This window comes from Somniosus microcephalus, chromosome 13, assembly GCF_052327205.1.
Source record: "Somniosus microcephalus isolate GS21.2 chromosome 13, FLI_Smic_1.0, whole genome shotgun sequence".
Lineage (NCBI taxonomy): Eukaryota > Metazoa > Chordata > Chondrichthyes > Squaliformes > Somniosidae > Somniosus > Somniosus microcephalus.
In genome coordinates, this window is record NC_140999.1 from 129,530,906 (window position 1) to 129,554,050 (window position 23,145).

A 23,145-nucleotide genomic window follows, 5' to 3' on the forward strand; every position below is an offset into this window, starting at 1 on the left:
TTTTTGATATTCTAGTGAGTGGGGCAGGAAGCCCTCCATACTGAAAGGATCCAGTTTTGATTGCCTCCCTTAACAAAAGCTTTCATAATCATAAATTTGTCAGTGACATCATAAATTACTGCAATGATCAGAGCAAAATCACAGTAAATGCTATTAATTTTGCACTCATTTCATTCCTCTCAAAAAAGGCATAATCACAAATCTGGAAATGCAGTTCAAACCTTGATGTTTTCATAATTCATTACAGATGGGTGATTCTCCAGCTTCTCATAGATATGAGGAGTCAAAAGCTCAGCTATCTCAGGTCTCATGCGATGCTGGAACAAATAAAATTAACAGCAGAATTAGCGCATTCTCCCCTACTGCTAACCTGCCCCACACAACCAGGCTCAGATTCCATAATTATCAAACTCGCAGGGAAAGATTACGAATATCTTCTTTAGTGGAGTCTGTTACTCCCTTAAACACCAAGTCTCATAGGAGACTTGACTTGAGCATCCCATTGTGTCCTGGGCCAGATACTAGTGTCTTAAAAAATGTGACGGGGGCCAGGAAGGGAAGGTGGGTAGTCAGGAGTTCGATAGGCAGGGTGTCAAAAGGAGCAGGAAGTGGGTCTCGTGGATGAGATGACCTCCGGGGGGGGGGGGGGAAGGGCAGAGAGATTGGGTTCAGAGCTGGAATGGGTGGAGAATTGTGGAGGCTGGGAGCAAGGGGAAGGGAAGGATGCAGCCGCATGGATGATTTTGATCTTGGTGAGAAAGTAATCCACAAGCTCCTCACACATGGTATTCAAGGTGAGGGGTGGAGCACATCACATTAGCTGCACTGGGTGCACACACTAAATAAAAACATTTCACTTCATTATACGCGTCTAAGTCATTCCTTTCATTGTGCTAAATTGGAACAGCGACCAACAGCGGGACTACTAATGCTTCAGTATATGCTGGGCCCACGCTGACACAAGCACATACTGCACCCTCAATGGTGGTGTTGTTCCTTGGTTCTGCTCCAGAGCTTTGCCAGCTGACTCCGTTGCTGTAGCATTAGACTGAAATGTGCGTTATAGATGCGGAAACCGTGGGAATGGGACGGCTGGGATTATTTGAACAAGACAACTTCAATTACCATGCAACAGGAATTTAGGAATCTGCACTTCAGTTATCTCAGTTACTGCTCATTACACCGGTTCACAGAAGGGACGAATTTGTGACGGGGAGGTTTTGCTCATCACAATTAATATTCACTTTAGATTAATGTAGCAGCTGTTGGGATTTTTAAGGAAGCGGTTTATTATTTGTATGGCTGTACCAGCTACATTATAAGTAAGCAGCTCTCGAGAAATTCACAACAGAGATTGTTTGATTTTGTGTTCCCTGAAAACCTAATGCTAACCTTTCAAGACACATTTAGAAAAGGTCACCCTTTCAATTGTTTTAACGTAAGCAACAAGTGTGTTCCAGAAACACTGAAACCAGGCTGTCAAAATACTTTTGATGCATTTCACCCGCTCTCACCTGATAATCTAGTCGTATGAATGGAACGTTCACTTTTACAAGACGTTCAAATAAAGACACTTCCAGATAGAAGTTTCTGGCCAGATCATACACTGTAGCACTGGGCCGAAGCTGTCAGGGAAGCATTCCATGTTAATAAGTGGAGGTAAAAGGCACAGAAAATACAAGATGATTCACATAATCTGTTAGTTATCAGTAAGTCAGACAGACATGCCCATCAAATCTACTGGAAGTATTCAAATAATAACTGGCTTGCATGTTCAAAAGGCACAAGTAGCATGTTGAGACAACATTTCATAGCAGTCATTGGGTGGTCGCCAACAAGACCACAGCTCAGCATATTTGGAAAGCGAGTTATAACCTCAGGGTGCAGTATAATGCAGATTTTAGCGAAAAGTCAACTTTTTTTTAAAAACCCTAATGTATTGAAATCAACTCATATTCTTATTGATATTGAGCCTGGTACAACAGTTTGGGTAAAATAATGCTTTTGCTGATGTTTAGTAGTCATTGAGTGAATCTTCATTACCTGAAAGACCCACCTGTATTGGCAATGAATTATTGGACAGGCTGCTAATTGCAGCTATTTTCTGTTTAAAACTTATAAATTGCAGTAGAATATCTTAGATTTAGCAGAGTCAACTGAATATTTATCCTGTTACATAATTAGAAAATACATATTGCTAATATTTAAGCAACATTTGAGAAACAGAAATAACCAACAGAAAATGCTGGAAATACTCAGCAGGTCAGGCAGCATCGGTGGAGAGAGTTTCGTCAGAACTCTGCGTTCTGATGAAAGGCCATCAACCTGAATCGTTAACTCTGTTTCTCTCTCCACTGATGCTGCCTGACCTGCTGAGTGTTTCCAGCAGTTCCTGTTTTTATTTCAGATTTCCAGCATCTGCAGTATTTTGCTTTTGGAGAAACAGAAGATGTTTAAGATTTTGCAGTAAGGAAAAATGATTAATATCGAAGATTCTCTTGTTGACCCTCGCCCATTTAACTCCAGGACCGCTGGGCATGATTTGGTTTACATCCAATTTGTTTCTTTGTTTGTATTTTGAGGCCGATGGCAAAATCTCACTGTGGGGGCGATTGGAGCAAAGTTCAAAAATAGTAAAATTGCTTCGTTGCGCCCATTTGGCTGAATTTGCCATCACTTGAACATACCTGCTCTTTGGATTTGACAACACACCTCAAGCAATGGACTGTGGAAACCAGGTAATTTTAGTACCCGTCATTTAAAAGAAAAAATGCTTTTAAAAGTGAGTCAAAAAACCCCACAAAAATCATGAGTAATGTGGCTTCATGACAAAATATTGGCCTGAATTTCCCATTCCAGCAGGTGCAGCTAAATACAGGAAGGTATTTCTGTATGGAATCACTATTACCTCAGTATGGCTGTCAGATTGTTGACAATCCATATGCACAAACAGCACAGCAGATCCTGTTGGAAGTTTATAGTACCAACTTTTGCATTGTGGTGGGCATTCCAACAATAAAAACTTATATTTACATAGCGTCTTTAACGTAATAAAACATCCCAAGATGCTTCACAAGAGCGTTATCAAAAAAAAAAATTTGACACCGAGCCATATAAGGAGAGGTTATTGTTTATGTTCCCTAAAACTATCTTCAATCTGCTATCCATTGCAAGACTTAAGTAAATTTTATCCATGCAAGGTGAAATATTTTGCTGTTTACGAAGTGAGGCTTTTAATAGTGAATAGGTTTCACCAAAAAGTAATAACAACTTGGATAGCTATGCAATTCCAATAGTAGATAATTGAACTTTCAACCCGCGGTCTCAAGTTCAAATTCCAGCCCCAGTTGATATTTGCACTAGTCTATGCTCATTAGATGAGTGTGACCAGCTTATGACCAATGCAACAACAGCGGAGCATTTGATCTGTAGGGGTGGATGGGTGAAGAAAATGAATAGTCTGTCTGCTCCATAGAAGTCCAACTCTATTCAACCAATTATACTGTGGTACAGAGGGCGGCTTTGGAGAGGAGCATGTTCCTGACTGCTCCCCTCCCCCCAATTGGGCTGCCAGTGAGAGCAAGATGATCAAAGAAAGCAGTGAGGAAATTGCCTAAATAGGTCAAATGAGCAGCCACTTAAGTGACAAAAAGGAAGGCGCAGCAAATACTGACCTGCTGATGGTCCCCAATCAGAATAAGATGTTGGCAAGCACTGCTGAGTGTTGTTATTAAATGAGCTTCCAGAACCTCAGCTGCTTCTTCTACCACCACAATACGAGGCTGCACCTCCTGGAGCACCTTCCTGTATTTAGCTGCACCTGTTCGAATGGATAATTCAGGTCATTACTTTCAGACATGAAACCACATAACTCATTACCTGTGTGTTTTCCAGCTCCTTTTTCTTTTAAATAACTGGGTAAAATTTACTTAAGCCTTCCAGAAGGCATGCGATAAGGTGCCGCATAAAAGGTTACTGCACAAGATAAGAACTCACGGTGTTGGGGGTAATATATTAGATTGGATAGAGGATTGGCTAACTAATAGAAAACAGAGAGTCGGAATAAATGGGTCAGTTTCAAGTTGGCAAACTGTAACTAGCGGGGTGCCACAGGGATCAGTGCTGGGGCCTCAACTATTTACAATCTATATTAATGACTTGGATGAAGGGACCGAGTGTACTGCTGCCAAATTTTCTGACGATACAAAGATAGGTGGGAAAGCAAGTTGTGAGGAGGACAGAGCCTGCAAAGGGATATAGATAGGTTAAGTGAGTGGGCAAAAATTTGGCAGATGGGAAATAGTGAGGTTATCCACGCTGGTAGGAAGAATAAAAAAGCAAAATATTATTTAAATGGAGAGAGTCTACAGAATGCTGCAGTACAGAGGGATCTGGGTGTCCTCGTATATGAAACACAAAAAGTTAGCATGCAGGTACAGCAAGTAATTAGGAAGGCAAATGGAATATTGCAGCAGTAGCAGCGGCGAGGTGGCAGTATAAAAGAGAGCCCAAGGCGCAGGTAGGCCCCACAGCAGCAGCAGTGCGGACCTGGGAGGAGCGGCGAGGCGGCAGCACCAACTCAGCACCGGCAGAATTTTCAAAGAGTGACGTCAGAAGTCAAGTGACATCGGCACAAGGGGAGGGAACTGATTGGTGAGTATCTGGCAAGTGGTTTTACTTACCTTTCTTAAAGATTTTAAGTTCATTCCAGCTAGTTTCGTAAATTAGAAGTTAATTAGAGGTATGGCAGGGCAGCTCACACCCGCGGAATGCACAACCTGTGCCATGTGGGAAGTCCTGGATACCTCCCGTGGTCTGGACAACCACATGTGCGGGAAGTGTCGCCAGCTACAGCAGCTCGAGTACTGGGTTACGGAGCTTGAGCGGCGGCTGCAGTCACTGCTGTGCATCCGCGAGGCTGAGAGCTATGTGGATGGCACATTTCGGGAGGTGGTTACCCCGCAGCTTAAGAGTGTGCAGGCAGAGAGGGAATGGGTAGCTGTCAGACAGAAGAGGAGGACTAGGCAGGTAGTGCAGGAGTCCCCTGAGCCTATCTTGCTCACCAACCAGTATTCGGTGCTGAGTACTGGTGAGGGCAATGGTTCCTCTGGGGAGTGCAGCCAGAGCAAAGTCCACAGCACCATGGAAGGCTCTGCTGCACAGGCAAGGGGGAGGAGGGGGGGGGAAGAAAGAGGAGAGGGAAAGCAATAGTGATAGGGGATTCAATAGTTAGGGGAGCAGACAGGCATTTCTGCGGCCGCAGACGTGACTCCAGGATGGTATGTTGCCTCCCTGGTTCCAGGGTCAAGGATGTCACTGAACGGCTGCAGGGCATTCTGAGGGGGGAGGGTGATGTAAGATTCGGAAATTTTCATTAAATAATCACGCAAGAAAACAGGATTAATAATACAGCTTTATTGACCAAAAGAAGCTTATACAGAAAACCCTTTGATAAAAAGGGGCATACAAAATGGCCGCCGGACCTCGTGATCAGTTTCTTGGACCATTTGATTTCTGTTACTGCAAGCCAGACAGGCTTGTGGATTGAGAACAGTAAGCCCGCGAAAGCCAGTATCGGGAAACCGAAACTCAGGGAAATGGGCATACATATTCAATTGGATTCTAAGTACAAGACAGTTTCAGGCAACAGGATGGGGCCCATCAAGATATGGGCGGACAATTGAATGAACACTTAAACCCATTTATTGTACAAAGGAAAAACCGTTTAACAGCCATCAAGGGCAATCTCCAGACCGATCAATATGCGAACCGAGTTACGGTGACAAAGTAAAAGACATTATCGGCCAGGAAGGCCAGTTAAGCTATCACCGGCTCCCGTTACAAGACAAAGCGCCCCTGCAGAGATTTCTGCCCGCCAAAAATATTACAAAGACTGGACTATGATCTGGCAGGAGATAAGACTGTCCCAAAAGGGTATAACTATGGATTGAAAAGTCCATCAGTACGCTTCACCTCGACGCTACGCTTCGCTTCGGACTTCACTTCGGTTTTCATCTTCTTCAACGCTTGGGAGTACGTTTCGGCGCTTCGCTTCAGATTCACGTTTCGGGACGGACTCTTCGGTTAAGGCAGCGTGGTCGGCGTTCGGCCAGGCAAGGTTCAGCCACAACGGGAAGACGAAGGAGGGTGGCCCGGGTACTTTTGTTGGGAGATCATCGACGACCCAGGCCGAAGGAGAAGACACCCTCTGGAAAAGCCTAAGCCAGGCGGGAAAGAGAAATAAACGGACTCTCCCATGTGTATCCAGTTATTCAGCAGGTTTCAACTGATTTCAGTCATGACGAGCGCTCATCAAGGCTGTGTCCACTGCCTCCTCGCCTGAGAGTGAGAGAGAAAAACAAGCTGCGCCAGAAGTTTCCAAATCCACACGACGACGGAAAGTTGTGCCAAAAGGCTGCGAACCCCCTATTTTGCGAATCTGAAAGTGGTGAGCATGATTCCGAGTTCCTCAGGTCGAAACTTAGTCTAGGTATAGGGGAGGGAGTAAGGGTAATCGTAATGTGTTCCCCCTTTTTCGATGTGCCGTGTGTTTCCCATTTCCATGGAATTAAGTTTATAGATATGTGCATGCTTGTAGTTGCTTTAATTTGTGCTTATGACATGTATTTTATAATGCTGCAAACTGTTTAATAATAAAAGCATCCATTTCGTGCTATTCAACCTGGTCTATTGAGTCTTTCTCTGCACTACAGTTCCCTGCACCTAAGTCCAAGGTCTAGAACCGTAGGGGAGAGTGGGTCGAACCACTCAAGGGTAATTATTGCACGAAGCCTGGTAGGAGACCAGAACGAGCAAGAGAAACCCCCTACAGTGAACAGCCAGAGGTCGTGGTCCATATATCTGTACCAACGACATAAGTAGTGTAATGAAATCTATTTGTCTTGATCCTGTATTCGTTTTGCACTCATGTAGATTACCCTCTCCCACTGTGTATAGTTTCACTTCCTCTTTCCCGACTAACCTGGGAGGTTCCAGGTCTTGGCTCTTGGCTCCGCCCCTGACTTCTCTTACATAAAGATCCCAGGATCTGTATGGCTCATTCCTGTGAACCAGTCGGCGTGTTGAGATGTTAGCTCTGATCTTAGTGATTAAAAGCCAACTTGTTTAAGTCTATAACTTCTAGTTTTGTGGTTATTGAAGGCCCATCAATTTTAATCACTAAAGAATACTAGGATGGATCGACTCCTAAAACCAGAGCGTCTGGACTTGGATCCACATTCTGTTGAAGCATCAAATCAATTTGGACACTGGCTCAAATGCTTCGAACTCTTCGCGGGGGCCTCATCCGATAGCGAGGTAGATAAACTGAGTCTACTGACTACTCACGTAAGTCATCGGATTTATTCGTTCATCCAGGACGCCACCTCTTACACGGAGGCCATCACTATCCTGAAGGCCCAATACCAGAGGCCGGTAAACGAAGTGTACGCCAGACATCTGCTGGCTACACGCAGGCAGCGACCAGAGGAATCAATGGACGATTTCTTACAGGGCCTAAAGGACCTGGTCCGGGACTGTAACAGCAAAGCCGTGACGGCCAACGCGTACTCTGACGAATTGGTCCGCGATTCCTTCATCACGGGCCTCAAATCGAATTATATCCGGCAGAGACTGCTGGAGAAGGAGGTCCTGGACTTAAAAAAGGCAGTGGCCACTGCGCGATCGCTGGACGTGGCCCAGAAAAACTCTGACTCTTATTCTTCCGGCCATGCGGCCCTCATCGCCTCGTGCGCGCCGAGGGGGCCGCCATCTTGGAATCAGCCATCTTCCCCATCCAGGTCTCAGACCAGCTCTACGCCGCCGGAGTCCCCACACAGAAGTTCACCCAAGAGTCCTACGACAGCGGCAATGTCTCGAGGCCCGAAATGCTACTTCTGCGGCCAGGCCAAGCACCCCAGACAACGATGCCCAGCGAAGGACGCTACATGCTTCAAATGTAAGAAAAGGGGCATTTTAGCAAAGTCTGCAGGGGAATCCGATTTCTAACTCCGTCACTGCTTCGTGCGTGCCGTGCGGGCTGCCATCTTGGGATCCGCCATCTTTTCCCGACTCAACGGCCGCCCAGGGCCCAACAGTGGCTTCGATCACGGTGGATCAATCCAGGCCACACCCGTTGACAAAATCCATGATGGACATACAGGTAAACGGGAATTTAACGAAATGTTTAATTGACTGTGGGAGTACCGAGAGTTTTATCCACCCTAGCCTGGTACGGCGGCACTCATTAACGGTAACCCCTACACGGAGCAGAATTGCTATGGCTGCTAAGCCCCACACTTCGGACATTTTGGGCTACTGTGTGGTAACACTGACTGTAAAAGGCACGGACTACAAGGATTTTAAACTCCTCGTGATGCCAGAACTCTGTGTTAATGTAATCTTGGGCCTGGACTTCCAGTGCCACCACGAAAGTGTCACGCTAGCATATGGCGGGTCCCAGCCGCCACTCACAGTCTGTGGCCTAGCAACCTTAAAAATCAGCCCGCCCTCTTTATTCGCTAATCTCGCTCCGAACTGTAGGCCCATAGCGACCAAAAGTAGACGGTACAGTCTGGAAGACAGACACTTTATCAAGGCGGAAGTGGACAGACTCCTGCGGGAAGGCATTATTGAATGCAGTACCAGCCCGTGGCGTGCCCAAGTAGTCATAGTTAAAAATAGCGAAAAGAAACGGATGGTAATTGACTACAGCCAGACTGTTAATATTTATACCCAGCTGGACGCCTACCCTTTACCCCGTATATCAGAAATGGTCAACCAGATTGCGCAATACCGAGTCTTCTCGACTATCGACCTCAAATCCGCATATCACCAGCTCCCCATTAGAACGGAGGACCGCCCATACACCGCCTTCGAGGCGAACGGGCGCCTCTACCATTTTCTCAGAGTGCCCTTCGGGGTAACAAATGGGGTCTCGATCTTCCAACGTGAGATGGACCGCATGGTTGACGAGAATAAACTACAAGCTGGACAATGTCACTATCTGCGGGCACAACCAGCAAGACCACGATCTAAATCTTGCGAGATTTTTAAAAACTGCCCTAAAGCTGAATCTAACCTACAACGAAGACAAATGTGTCTTCGGCTGTGTGGTGGAAGATGGGGTAATTGGACCGGACCCTGACCGATTACGCCCCCTAAAAGAACTGCCCATGCCACACAATCCCAAAGCTTTAAAAAGGTGCCTGGGATTTTTTTCGTATTATGCCCAATGGGTGCCCAATTACTCTGATAAGGCCCGACCCCTCATTAAATCGACGTCCTTCCCACTATCAGCTGAAGCTCGGGAGGCTTTCACCAGTATTAAACAGGACATTGAAAGGGCTGCAGTGTGTGCAGTGGACGAATGCATTCCCTTTCAAGTCGAAAGCGATGAGTCAGACTTTGCCTTAGCTGCGACCCTCAATCAGGCTGGGAGACCTGTGGCCTTCTTCTCCCGAACCCTTCAGGGACCTGAAATCAGGCACTCTTCTGTCGAGAAGAAGGCACAGGCTATAGTGGAGGCAGTGCGGCACTGGAGACAATACCTAGCCGGCAAACGTTTCACCCTGCTCACCGACCAGCGGTCGGTGGCTTTCATGTTTAATAACAAAGGGGGAAAATCAAGAATGACAAAATACTCAGGTGGAGGATCGAACTATCCACGTTCGACTATGATATTATGTACAGGCCGGGAGCCCTTAATGAACCCCCAGACGCCCTATCGCGAGGAATGTGTGCCAGCATTCATACGGACAAATTACAGGGTCTCCACAACGACCTCTGTCACCCAGGGGTCACCCGACTATACCATTTTATAAAGTCCCGCAATCTGCCCCACTCCATCGAGGAGGTCAGGGCAATGACCAGAGCCTGCCGCATCTGTGCGGAATGCAAGCCTCGTTTCTACAGGCCTGACCGTGCACACCTTATCAAAGCCACACGGCCATTCGAGCGCCTAAGTCTGGACTTCAAGGGATCCCTTCCCTCTGCCGACCGTAACGTATACTTCCCCAATATCATTGATGAATATTCCCGCTTCCCCTTCGCCATTCCCTGCCCAGACATGACCAGTGCCACGGTCATCAAGTGTCTCTGTAATCTATTCTGCATGTTTGGCATGCCGAACTACATACACAGCGATAGGGGGACGTCATTCATGAGTGACGAGCTGCGCCAGTTCTTGCTCTCGAAGGGGATAGCCACTAGCAGAACCACTAGCTACAACCCCCGGGGTAATGGGCAAGTGGAAAGGGAGAATGCTACTGTTTGGAAGGCTGTCACGTTAGCCTTAAAGTCAAAAGGCCTTCCGACCTCCCGCTGGCAGGAAGTCCTCCCAGACGTGCTCCACTCCATAAGGTCTCTGTTATGTACTGCCACTAACGCTACCCCTCACGAAAAGATGTTCGTTTTCCCCCGGAAATCCACCTCGGGCATATCTCTACCCGCGTGGCTGACGTCTCCGGGGACAGTACTATTGCGGAAGCACGCGAGAGGCCAGAAAACGGACCCCCTTGTGGAAAAGGTACAGCTCCTCCATGCAAACCCTCAGTACGCCTATATCGAATACTCTGACGGGCGAGAGGACACTGTTTCCATAAAAGACCTCGCTCCCTCGGGGAGCGGAGAGAACGATGGGAGACTACCCGATGAAGACCTACACTACAAAGAGACAGGACGCCCAGAGGTATCAATACCCAACTTTAACCTGGAGGACACTGCAGATAACCTGGAAGACACTGCGGAGGCCCGGACAGCGGAGGAACCAGAATCCACTCCCCTAGAGGCACCCCAACCGGCTTTGCGCCGATCACTGAGAACTGCAAAACCTCCTGACAGACTCACTTATACCAACTTTTAAGAAACATCACCCCGATGGACTAAATCTATAGAAGGGGTGAATGTAATGAAATCTGTTTGTCTTGATCCTGTATTCGTTTTGCACTCATGTAGATTACCCTCCCCCACTGTGTATAGTTTCACTTCCTCTTTCCCGACTAACCTGGGAGGTTCCAGGTCTTGGCTCTTGGCTCCGCCCCTGACTTCTCTTACATAAAGATCCCAGGATCTGTATGGCTCATTCCTGTGAACCAGTCGGCGTGTTGAGATGTTAGCTCTGATCTTAGTGATTAAAAGCCAACTTGTTTAAGTCTATAACTTCTAGTTTTGTGGTTATTGAAGGCCCATCAAGTAGGAAGAGCTAGGAGATCCTGCAGGCAGAGTTTAGGGAGCTAGGAAAGAGGTTAAAAAGCAGGACCTCAAAAGGTAGTAATCTCCGGATAACTACCAGTGCTACGTGCTAGTGAGTACAGAAATAGGAAGATAGAGCAGATGAATGCATGGCTGGAGAGATGGTGTAGGAGTGAGGGCTGGCTTTAGATTCCCGAGGAATTGGAACCATTTCTGGGGGAGGTGGGACCTCTACAAGCCAGACGGGTTGCACCTCAACGGGAACGGGACCAATATCCTCGTGGGAGGGTATGCTAGTGCTGTTGGGGAGGGTTTAAACTAGCTTGGCAGGGGGATGGGAACCTAAGTATAGTGGCCCAGAAATTCGGGTCGGGGGCTTCCCGCGGGTGTAAGCCCCCGACCTGCACTTAGCTTGTGCGCCGGCCATTGAGCTGTGGGCCCCCGTGGAATTCCGATCCTGGGCCTGCTCCAACTGCCGGCGCGCAGTGCTTGCGTATCCCAGGGGCGCAGTTAGTTCGATGCGTCCCCTGGGATCACGTGGGCCATGGGGAACCAATCGGAGCAAGGAATGGTTCATTCATAAGTTTGACAGGAAGTGCTGTCAAACTTATAAATACTACGAGTCCCAAAACATCACTAAATCGTCAAATAAATTTTTTAAAAATCACATTTTTTAAATAAACTATAAATTACATGAAATAACTATTTTAAACAATAATTTAAATTTTGAAAAATGTAATTTTATTTTCAAACGGGGCTAAAAATAAACTTACCTTGCTTTAAAGTATTTAAAAATAATAAAGCTGTAGAAAAAATGTTTTAATTTTAATTAATTCACCACTTACCTTGTAAAAAGCAGGCCTTACGACTGCTTTTTAAATGTCTAACTTCTGGAGGCTTACCCTCCCGGGAAAACCTGCAAAAAAAAATTAAGTTCGATGCACACGCGCAGCCTCTCCTGCGCACGCGTTCCACCTCTGAACCCCTTCTTTCAGGGGAACGGAAGTGCCAGTTTCCCGTGCATGCGCAGTGCATGCAGGAAACCGACACTTCCATTGGACCTACGGGTGAGTACCCCGTGCGTACTCACCCGTGGGGACCCGAAGTTCTGGGTCCTGAGATCTAGGGAGGTAAGAAAAACTGGAATTGGAAAACAAAAACGTAGCAATTAAATTGGAAGGACAGAGGAATCAAGGGCTAGATAGTAGTCAACAAGGAGGTTTGCCTGTACTAAATGGTATATACTTCAATGCAAGGAGTATAGCAAACAAGGCAGATGAGCTGAGGGCACAGGTAGATACTTGGGACTATGATATTATAGCTATTAGAGACATGGCTGAAAGAGGGGCAGGTATGGCAGCTCAACATTCCTGGTTACAGGATTTTCAGACAGGATAGAGAGGGAGGTAAAAAGGGAGGGGGGTCGCGGTATTGATTAAAGAAACTACAGGAAACTCTCTTTTTACCGGCACCTAAATAACCAGAAATCTCTCTTAACCGGCAAGATTCAGGAGTAGGTTCAGGTAAGTTTTACTTCATATTAGTGGCCGTGTAACCGGGGTTCCTGGATCTGTGGCCGTGAAACCAGGGTTCCTGCACCTGTTGCCATGCAACAGGGACGCCTGGATCTGTGGCCTTGTAACCGGGGTTCCTGCACCTGTTGCCATGCAACAGAGACGCCTGGATCTGTGGTCATGTACGGGGCTCTCGTACCTTAGTAAGTATACCTCTTAGTAATCCAGACTTTTTGATCAACCGGCACCACGCCGGTCCCGGATAAAAAAGTTTCCTGTATTACAGTTGTGAGAAAGGATGTTATGTTGGAGGGATCATCAAACGAGGCCATATGGGTCGAATTGAAAAACAAAAAAGGGGTGATCACACTGCTGGGAGTGTACTACAGACCCCCAAATAGTGAGAAGGAGATAGAAGAACAAATGTGAAGGCAAATTTCTGAGAAGTGCAAAAACTATAGGGCAGTAATAGTAGGGGATTTCAACTACCCCAATATTAACTGGGATAAAATTAGTGTGAAGGGTATAGAGGGTGCGGAATTCCTAAAATGCATCCAGGAGAACTTTTTTAGCCAGTATGTAGCAAGCCCAGCAAGGGAGGGGGCGGTTCTGGACTTAGTTTTAGGGAATGGAGCTGGGCAGGTAGAAGGTGTATCAGTGGGGAAGCATTTTGGTGCTAGTGACCATAATTCTGTTAGATTTAAGGTATTTATGGAAAAGGACAAGGATAGACCAGAAATAAAAATTCTAAATTGGGGAAAAGCAAATTTTGCTAAGCTCAGAGGGGATTTAGCCATAGTGGACTGGAAACAGCTACTTGAAGGTAAATCAGTGTGAGGCATTCAAGGACGAGATCCGGAGGGTTCAGACCAAACATGTACCCTTAAAAAGAAAAAAGGTGGGACTTACAAATCTAGAGCCCCCTGGATGTCTAGAAACATGCAGGGTAGGTTAAAGAAAAAAAGGGAGGCGTATGACAGATACTGAGGGCTAAATACTCCAGAATCTTTAGAGGAGTACAGAAAGTGCAGGGGTGCAACTAAAAATGATATTAGGAAAGCATGAAAAATTCTTGGCAAGTAAAATCAAGGAAAACCCAAAGATGTTTTATAAATATATTAAGAGTAAGAGGATAACTAAAGAAAGGGTAGGGCCTATTAGAGATCATGAGGGCAATCAGTGTGTGGAGGCGGGAGACGTCGGTAGGGTTCTTAATGGTAGGGTTCTTAATGAATACTTTGCGTTTGTTTTCACAAAGGAGAGGGGCGAAGCAGACACTGCTATCGGGGGAGAGGAGTGTGAAATATTAGATGAAATAAACAGTGAGAGAGGAAGTATTAAGGGGTTTAGCAGCTTTAAAAGTGGATAAATCCCCAGGCCCAGATGAAATGTATCCCAGGCTGTTAAGCGAAGCAAAAGAGGAAATAGCAGAGGCCTTGACTATCATTTTTCAATCCTCTCTGGCTTCAGATATGGTACCAGAGGACTGGTAATGTGGTACCCATGTTTAAAAAGGGAGAAAAGGATAGACCGAGTAATTACAGGCCAGTCAGCCAAACCTCAGTAGTGGGAAAAGTATTGGAAAGAATTCTGAAGGACAGGATAAATCTTCATTTAGAAAGGATTAATCAAGGATAGTCAGCACGGATTTGTTAAGGGAAGGTCATGTCTGACGAACTTGATTGAATGTTTTGAGGAGATAACAAGGATGGTAGATGAGGGTAGTGCGTTTGATGTAGTGTATATGGACTTTAGCAAGGCTTTTGATAAGGTTCCACATGGCAGACTGGTCACGAAGTTAAAAGCCCATGGGATCCAGGGCAAAGTGTCAAGTTGGATTCAAAACTGGCTCGGAGACAGGAAGCAGAGGGTCATGGTTGATGGGCGTTTTTGTGACTGGATGACTGTTTCCAGTAGGGTTCCACAGGGCTCAGTACTACATCCCTTGCTTTTTGTGGTATATATCAATGATCTAGACTTGAATATAGGGGGTATGATTAAGAAGTTTGCAGATGATACTAAAATTGGCTGTGTGGTTGATACTGAAGAAGGAAGCTGTAGACTGCAGGAAGATATCAATAAATTGGTCAGGTGGGCAGAACAGTGGCAAATGGAATTCAATCCAGAGAAGTGCGAGGTAATGCATTTGGGAATGGCTAACAAGGAAAGGGAATACCCATTAAATGGTAGGACACTGAGTAGTGTAGAGGAAGAAAGGGACCTTGGAGTGCATGTCCACAGATCCCTGAAGGTAGCAGGCCAGGTAGATAGGGTGGTTAAGAAGGCATACGGAATGCTTGCCTTTATTAGCTGTGGCATAGAATACAAGAGCAGGGGGGTTGTGCTTCAACTGCATAAAACACTAGTTAGGCCTCAGCTAGAGTACTGCGTGCAGTTCTGGTCACCACATTACAGGAAAGATGTGATTGCACTAGAGAGGGTACAGAGGAGATTTACAAGGATGTTGCCGGGAGTAGAGAATCTTAGCTATGAGAAAAGACTGGATCGGCTGGGTCTGTTTTCCTTGGAACAGAGGAGGCTGAGTGGAGACCTTATTGAGGTGTATAAAATTATGAGGGGCATCGATAAAGTGGATAGAAAGGACCTATTTCCCTTAGCAGAGGGGTCAAAAACCAGGGGGCACAGAGTTAAAGTAATTGGGGGAAGGTTTAGAGGGGATTTGAGGGGAAATGTCTTCACCCAGAGGGTTGTGGGGGTCTGGAACTCACTGCCTGAAAGGGTGGTAGAGGCAGGAACCCCAACCACATTTTAAAAAGTACATGGATGTGCACTTGGGATGCTCTAACCTGCTCTAACCTGCAGGGCTACGAACCAAGAGCTGGGAAGTGGGATTAGGCTGGAGAGCTCTTTGTTGGCCGGAGCGGACACGATGGGCCGAAATGGCCTCCTTCCGTGCTGTAACTTTCAATGATTCTTTATCACAAGGGGGATGGAGTATAAAAGTAGGGAAGTCTTGCTACAACTGTACAGGGTGTTGGTGAGACCACACCTGGAGTACTGCATACAGATTTGGTCTCCTTATTTAAGGAAGGATATACTTGCATTGGAGGCAGTTCAGAGAAGGTTCACTAGGTTGATTCCTGAGCTGAAGGGGTTGTCTTATGAGGAAAGGTTGAGCAGGTTGGGCCTATACTCATTGGAGTTTAGAAGAATGAGGTGATCTTATTGAAACATAAGATTCTGAGGGGGCTTGACAGGGTAGATGCAGGGAGGATGTTTCCCCCCCGTGGGGGAAATCTAGAACTCGGGGGCATAGTTTCAGAATAAGGGGTGGCCCATTTAAAACGGAGATGAGGAGGAATTTCTTCTCAGAGGGTTGTGAATCTTTGGAATTCTCTACCCCAGAGAGCTGTGGAGGCTGACTCATTGAATAAATTGAAGGCGGAGATAGACGGACTTTTGAAAAACAGGAGAATCAGGGGTTATGGGAGTGGGCAGAAAGTGGAGTTGAGGCCAAGATCAGATCAGCCATGATCTTATTGAATAGTGGAGCTGGCTCGAGGGACCTAATGGCCTACTCCTGCTCCTATTTCTTATGTTCTTATGCAATGGACAGCAAATTCAAGACAGTTTTAGGGAATCTGAGCTGGAATGACCACCACAATGCAAAGGTTGGTACTATAGACATCCAGCAGGATCTGCTGTGCAGTTTGTGCATGTGGACTGTCAACAAGATGCAATAAATGACCTTGTTTCCACAATCCATTGCTTGAGGTGCATTGTAAAATCCAAAGCGCAGATGGCAAATTCAGCCAAATATCAAATGCCAAATATAGAGCTATGATAGGGGGAAGTTAAAAGGTTTGCTAAGTACGGAGACTGTTTACCAGCAGGTATTGTGTGGAATGGCTCCGACATGTCAGGCTGAATTCTCCTCTTCCGGGCAGAATTCCAACCGCCCTGGCCTATTTCTCTTGGTTGGGAGGTCATTTGATAGTCATGGTGGGCTCCTGACAGGATTTCAGCTGCCAAGAGGGAGCCTGCCAATGTCTGGTCCCAAAATCCAGAAGAGACAGATGGGCATTTAAGGAAGCAGAAGAGCCCCAAAGATCAGGGAATCCGCAACCTTGTAGGCCTCAGCAGAGAAGTCTATGCAGGAAGATAGGTGGGGGCCATATTTGAGGGAGTGGAGGCCAGTACAAGGCCGTCTCCCTCCACCGGGGGGGGGGCGGGGTGGAGCCTGACGACCATTACCAACACTACTCAGGGCATAGCACCACCTTCTACATGGTAGTCCCAGGAAACGGTAGTAACTGGGATGGACATCAGGAAAATCTGCCGGGATGACAGGTGGGGGAGAAGTAGCCAGCAGTGATGCCGGCAGGGGAGGGGAAAGTGAAAGGCAAGTTGGGCAATGAGACACTAGATCTCGCTGCCGGATTTTGTTCATTCTCCACCATTTTAGGCAGAATTTTGGAAGAAAACCCAGCCCTTGGCTTAGAGTCATAGAGTTTTACAGCACAGAAAGAGGCCCTTCGGCCCATCGTGTCTGCGCCGCCCATCCATCCCTGTCCAGTCTAATCCCATTTTCCAGCATTTGGTCCATAGCCTTGTATGCAATGGCATTTCAAGTGCTCATCCAAATGCTTCTTGAATGTTGTGTGTTCCTGCCTCTACCACCCTTTTAGGCATTGAGTTCCACATTCCAACCACCCTCTGGGTGAAAAAGTTCCTCCTCAAATCCCCTCTAAATCTCCTGCCCCTTACCCTGAATCTATGCCCCCTTGTTATTGACCCCCCTACTAAGGGGAAAAGTTCCTCTTTGTCTACCCTATCTATGCCCCTCATCATTTTGTACACCTCAATCAGGTCCCCCCTCAGCCTTCTTTGCTCAAAGGAAAACAACCCCAGCCTGTTTAGTCTTTCTTCATAGCTGAGGCCCTCCATCCCAGGTAACATCCTGGTGAATCTTCTCTGCACCCTCTCCAAAGCAATCACATCCTTCCTATAGTGAGGCGACCAGAACTGCACACAGTACTCCAGCTGTGGCCTCACCAGCGTTTTGTACAGCTCCATCATAACCTCCCTGCTCTTATATCCTTGTTAAGTGTACCAGGAAAGTTTTTTTGTGCAGCATGTATAAACCTGTTTATAAAGAATAAGTTTACATTTCTGTTACACACAAGTCACAAGAGTATATGTGGCCCCCTCCCACCCCAGATTGGTAAAGCCAATTCCTAAACATTTGGATGCTAATGTCACATAATCTGCATTGATTCAGCACAGATAGTAGATTTAAAAAGATCATACCTGTAGTTGTCATCCCTACAACTTTAGCTTCCTTCAGAACCCAGAGGTCTTCTTGCAGCCTCAACTCTGCCAGCCTGTCTGCCGCTGTTTGGTAGAGCTGCTCATGCTGAACGATCCGTCGCCTTATATCTGTCTGATACATGGACAACCACAACCTAGAATTTTAAAAGGAATGATTGTATTATATAATTACTGGAATGATCACAAGTCTAGAAACATAGGAAACATTACAAGGAAATTTTCTAAACTACCCCATGCCCAGGAATGCCAGGATTTCCTGTCCTGGGCCATTAATATGGCCTGGGGACACCCTGGAACAAGACCCCACCCGCCACCCAGATGTGCTGGGAGTGGGTGAAATGGGAAGGAAGATCGAGCACAGTTCTTGTGCAGCTCCATTACTGGCCACTAACCTGAAGATTTGCCTGAATAATTTACAGAAATTTGCAAACTTATCCAGTCTGAGTGTGCTTCTCAGCTCAAACCCATGCATATATTTTGGGACGTCCCTATGCCTGGGTATTCCATAGCTGCAAGTCCAGGAAGAAAAAAAAAAACAGGCCCAGCTCTGCCTCCTCTTTCCTGACCTTTTTGCTCAGGGAAGGGTGTTCCCTGGGGGCAAAGGTTAAGGAAATGGGTATTTCAACACACTGGTGGCAGGTTCTAAAACCAGGTACCTCTTGCAGCATCTGATCAATTACACATCAATATATGTTACCTCTCACTAACTACAAGATGTTCTAAACTTAAAAAGGAAGAAAAAATGTTTTTCAAAAAAACCACATAATTTCAATTTATTAATTTCTATCAAATGAGCTTGTGGCACCAAAATAGTAATGGCACTTTCACGGACGAGCAAATGTCAAGAACATCATGCAGAGTTTCTGCAACATATATAATAGATTTATTTCTCCTTCAACATTTTGAATTTCAAGTTTGAATCCTAGGACTACTCGTTACTCAAATCACGTGACCTCACTGAATATGTTTCATCAATTCTCTGGCTGGAAAACCAAACAAAAATAAGTAGCTTCATTTCAAGTGTTAAGAAAAACTAAAGCATACAGAACCCAACGGGCTGCACTGGAAGCACCTGTCTGGATGGTAAAGCACAGAGAAGTGGCAGAGATCATAGAAAAATCATGGTCTCAAGAACACTGAAGAGAGAGGTCAACAACAAAAAGAGAGCAAACAGAACAGGAAATATTGATGAAAATTCAAGAGCAGCGTGCAGCCTCTGACCTGTACAGGCGCCATCTATCTTTGAGGGGAAGCGTCCAGATATTGAAAATTCTGTTTTCCTCTGCTGCAGCCATAGCGCCGCTCTTCCGCAGTTCTACCTTTGCTTTCTGTTTCATTTTCTTCTTTTGGTTGCCTTGGACCTGTTTAAAAGCAGGAACATTGCGTTAAGAGTGGGACTGAATAGCCACATGAAAAAGTTCTTTTGAAATACAAGCAGTATTTGGCAATGCAGAAGAGATAGCTTTTATCAGTCTTTTAAATAAATACATATGTGCTCTGATGCTTCTACAACAGGCTATTTTCAAAGTACGTGCTGGTGACAGGGGATCTCATCCAGCACCAGCACATAAAATCCCAGGCACATTGCCCACAAATTTCCATCCAAATGTGTCTATTATGCGCTGATGGCGGGTGAGGTTTCCCACTGCCATGGTGTATTCAGGAGAATTTACACTAATGTGTCAACAGCGATTGCTGAGGGCATCAGGGGTTGAAATTGCATTCTTTGATAACTTTAGCGAAAAGGGGTCAGTTAAATGATGACTGTAGTTCTTTAAGTTTCAGAACCTCTAGGTTTACCTGCCAGCCTGCTTCCTCCTGCGGATGTGCGCCCCGAGTTCCATGGTTAAGGTTCATTGCCAACAACGTGTTTGCCAGTTCAGTGAGATCGGCATCTTGTTTCTTCTTGGCCCTTATTTTTGGCTCATCGTCATCAATCACTCTCTCTGCCTGGATGAGCTCTGCTTCCTCAGAGATATGAATCAACTCCTCTTCTACATCCTCATCCTCACCTTCCTCCTGTTGTTCATCTTCACAAAAAGAAAAAAAAATCAAGAACATAAGAAATAGGAGCAGGAGTAGGCCATATGGCCCCTTGAGGCTGCTCTGCCATTCAATAAGATCATGGCTGATCTTCTACCTCAACTCCACTTTCCTGGCCTATCCCCATATACCTCGATTCTGTTAGTGTCCAAAAATTTATCAATCTCCACCTTGAATATACTCAATGACTGAGCATCCACAACCCTCTGGGGTAGAGAATTCCAAAGATTCACAACCCTCTGGGTGAAGACATTTCTCCTCATCTCAGTCCTAACTGGCCGACCCCTTATCCTGAGAATTTGACCCCTAATTCTGGACTCTCCAGCCAGGGGAAACAGTCCCTCAGCATCTACCCTGTCAAGTCCTCTCAGAATCTTATATGTTTCAATGAAATCACCTCTCATTCTGAGTTCCAGAGAATATAGGCCCATTCTACTCAATCTCTCCTCAGAGGACAGCCCTCTCATCCCAGGAATCAATCTAGTGAACCTTTGTTGCATCTTCTTTAAAGGAAAGTATATCCTCTCTTCGGTAAGAAGACCAAAACTGTACGCAGCAAGACTTACTTACTTTTATACTCTAACCCCCATGCAATAAAGGCTAACATACCATTTGCCTTCCTAATTGCTTGCTGAACTTGCAAGTTAAATTTCTGCGATTCGTGTACAAGGACACTCAAATCCCTCTGCATACCAACATTTACTAGTTACTCCCCTTTTAAAAAAATACTCTTCTATTCTTCCTACCAGAGCGGATAACTTCACATTTCTCCACATTATATTCCATCTGCCACCTTCTTTCCCACTCACTGAACTGGTCTATATCCCTTTGCAGCTTCTTTGCATCCTCCCCACAGCTTTGCATTGTCAACAAACTTGGATACATTACACTCGGTCCCCTCATCGAAATCATTGATTTAGATTGTGAATAGCTGAGGCCCAAGCACAGATCCTTGGGGCACCCCACTAGTTACAACCTGCCAACACGAAAATTACCAGTTTATTCCTAATCTCTGTTTTCTGTCCATTAAGCAGTCCTCAGTCCAAGCTAAGATATTACTCCCAATCCCGTGAGCCCTAATCTTGATGACAAGAATAAGATTAAAGCAAAGCTGTCAAAATTGGGCAAAGAGGACCCCCAATGTCTCGGAGGTTCAGCACCGCAACTGGGAAAGCAGATCACAGCTTGGTAGGAGTGGGCTGAGCAGTCAACTTCCCCATGGCCAGGAAAAATGGCAGTCTTTCCCACCAGAGGTAGCGTTTCGACTTCCCACCAAGGAAACCCACTTCTTCAGGTGTGGTGACGAGGCGGTGAAGATCTAAAATTCTGGTGAGATAGCCACAACACTATAGGACAACCGTCTGGTTAATGATTAAGGTAAAGCAATCTAGAGATTGAGATTGAGATGGAAATTGAAGTTTTCATGACTGAGGTTAGAAGTTCAAGTCTTGGTGCTGGCTATCATTCCAACTTATCTGTCAGGCGGGTTCCATAAAATTCTTGAAAATCTCATCTTAAAGAGCATCCAATAAAGGGGTGGCGTTCAAAATGTACACAGAATAATTCACCCGACTGAATGATGTATTCTGGAAGCCAATTAGTGTGTGGCGGGATCAAAAATGACGGCAAGCCCACAACCCAGATTCTTCTCTAATACAAAAAGAAAATACTGCAGATGCTGGAAATCGGAAATAAAAACAGAAAATGCTGGAGAAACTCAGCAGGTCAGGCAGCATCTGTGAAGAGAGAAACAGAGTTTGATGAAAGGTCATCGACCCGAAACGTTTCTCTCTTCACAGATGCTGCCTGACCTGCTGAGTTTCTCCAGCATTTTCTGCTTTTAACCCAGATTCTTCTGCCATCCCAGGCTAAGGGGATCATGTTAAGTTGTTAATAGTACTGTTAAGGAGAAAAACTGGACTTGGAAGTAATGGAGGGGGATATTGTTGGCGGTTTAGTGACAATCCCAGAGTGACATTAAAAAATTCTGAACACAACAGTGGGAGCCTTTACCTGCATTTTCCATGTTCTGAGGATCTGCTCCAGGAATTCCAGTCACACCCATGAAACCAAGACCCAGCCACTCCAAGATTAATGAATGCCTTCCTCCAGGCAAAACAAAATCATCGAATACCTACAAAAGCATTAAAATATTCAGTAAAACAGTCAGACATTCTGCAACACCAACTTCATGCCTGAGCACCATAACTGACCTATCAGGCGTTAAACACTCAAACAAATATTTAAAACAAGTAACGGTGTGGCGCTTTAACAGTGCTAACACATCCTGAGCATTTGTAACATCAGGTAAAGAGCACCATCAAACGTCAACTTTTAATTGTACGGTAAACTTCATCAATTAGCACACAGGCTCCCAGCACAGATCTATGTCATTACAAAAACAAGGTATTCATCCCATAGGATGGAGGGGGAACCCATTAAGCCAGTGATGCGCTATCAATTACTCATAAAAGACTGAGAGTTAAGAGAGTAACTAAAGGCTTTTATTAACAAAAGAATGAAGGTCTGCCTCGAGTGGTCGACCGGTCCAGAAATACAAAGGGCTGGGGAGCAGTCACCTTTATACTAGGACTTGTGGGAGGAGTCAGCCGAGGCATGTCCAGGCATGTACACAGTGGAATACAAACAGTGGTTTACCACAGCCAGGATGCCTGAAGATGAGAAGTGTATCTGGTTTAGCTGTAATAACCTCCCACCCCAGTCAAATAACCTGCCAATACTAAATTTCTACGCTCATATGAAGAATAACCGCTTGTTCAAGGCACAGAAGAACTGCTGGCATTTGTAGACCCATACCTCAGCATATGTCAATGTCTTCAGGAGAGGATCTTGTATTTATGAAAAAGGGAGGGCGGGGTGGGGAGAGGAAATATCTTGCGTGATCATACCAGTCCATTCTGCAAGTTGTTCCAGTGCATTGCAGAGATGTATTTCTCCAAATACTGCTCGTGAAGAACCCCTTGTGTTGTGCACTCCAAGTGTTGTGCTGCTGCACGAATTTTCTGCTCCGATTCCCTCATCTGATTGGTTACCTATATTAAATCACAGATTATAATGATTCAGTCCCTGTGAGTGTTGCGAATAG

The 23,145-nt window shown here is 45.7% G+C and overlaps 1 protein-coding gene across 2 annotated transcripts in view; it reads right to left on the reverse strand.

The window, feature by feature from the left end:
* Positions 1 to 23,145, reverse strand: part of znfx1 (zinc finger, NFX1-type containing 1) — a 69,473-nt gene that overhangs the window by 6,941 nt on the left and 39,387 nt on the right. For both annotated transcript variants that reach the window (XM_086005280.1, XM_086005279.1), the window contains 8 exons: positions 22,949 to 23,092; positions 22,053 to 22,173; positions 19,797 to 20,026; positions 19,218 to 19,357; positions 17,976 to 18,130; positions 3,675 to 3,820; positions 1,515 to 1,625; positions 222 to 317 (listed from right to left, as the gene is read on the reverse strand). In XM_086005280.1, the coding sequence (XP_085861406.1) occupies positions 222 to 317; positions 1,515 to 1,625; positions 3,675 to 3,820; positions 17,976 to 18,130; positions 19,218 to 19,357; positions 19,797 to 20,026; positions 22,053 to 22,173; positions 22,949 to 23,092 (1,143 nt within the window). The remainder of the gene's footprint in view (positions 1 to 221; positions 318 to 1,514; positions 1,626 to 3,674; positions 3,821 to 17,975; positions 18,131 to 19,217; positions 19,358 to 19,796; positions 20,027 to 22,052; positions 22,174 to 22,948; positions 23,093 to 23,145) is intronic.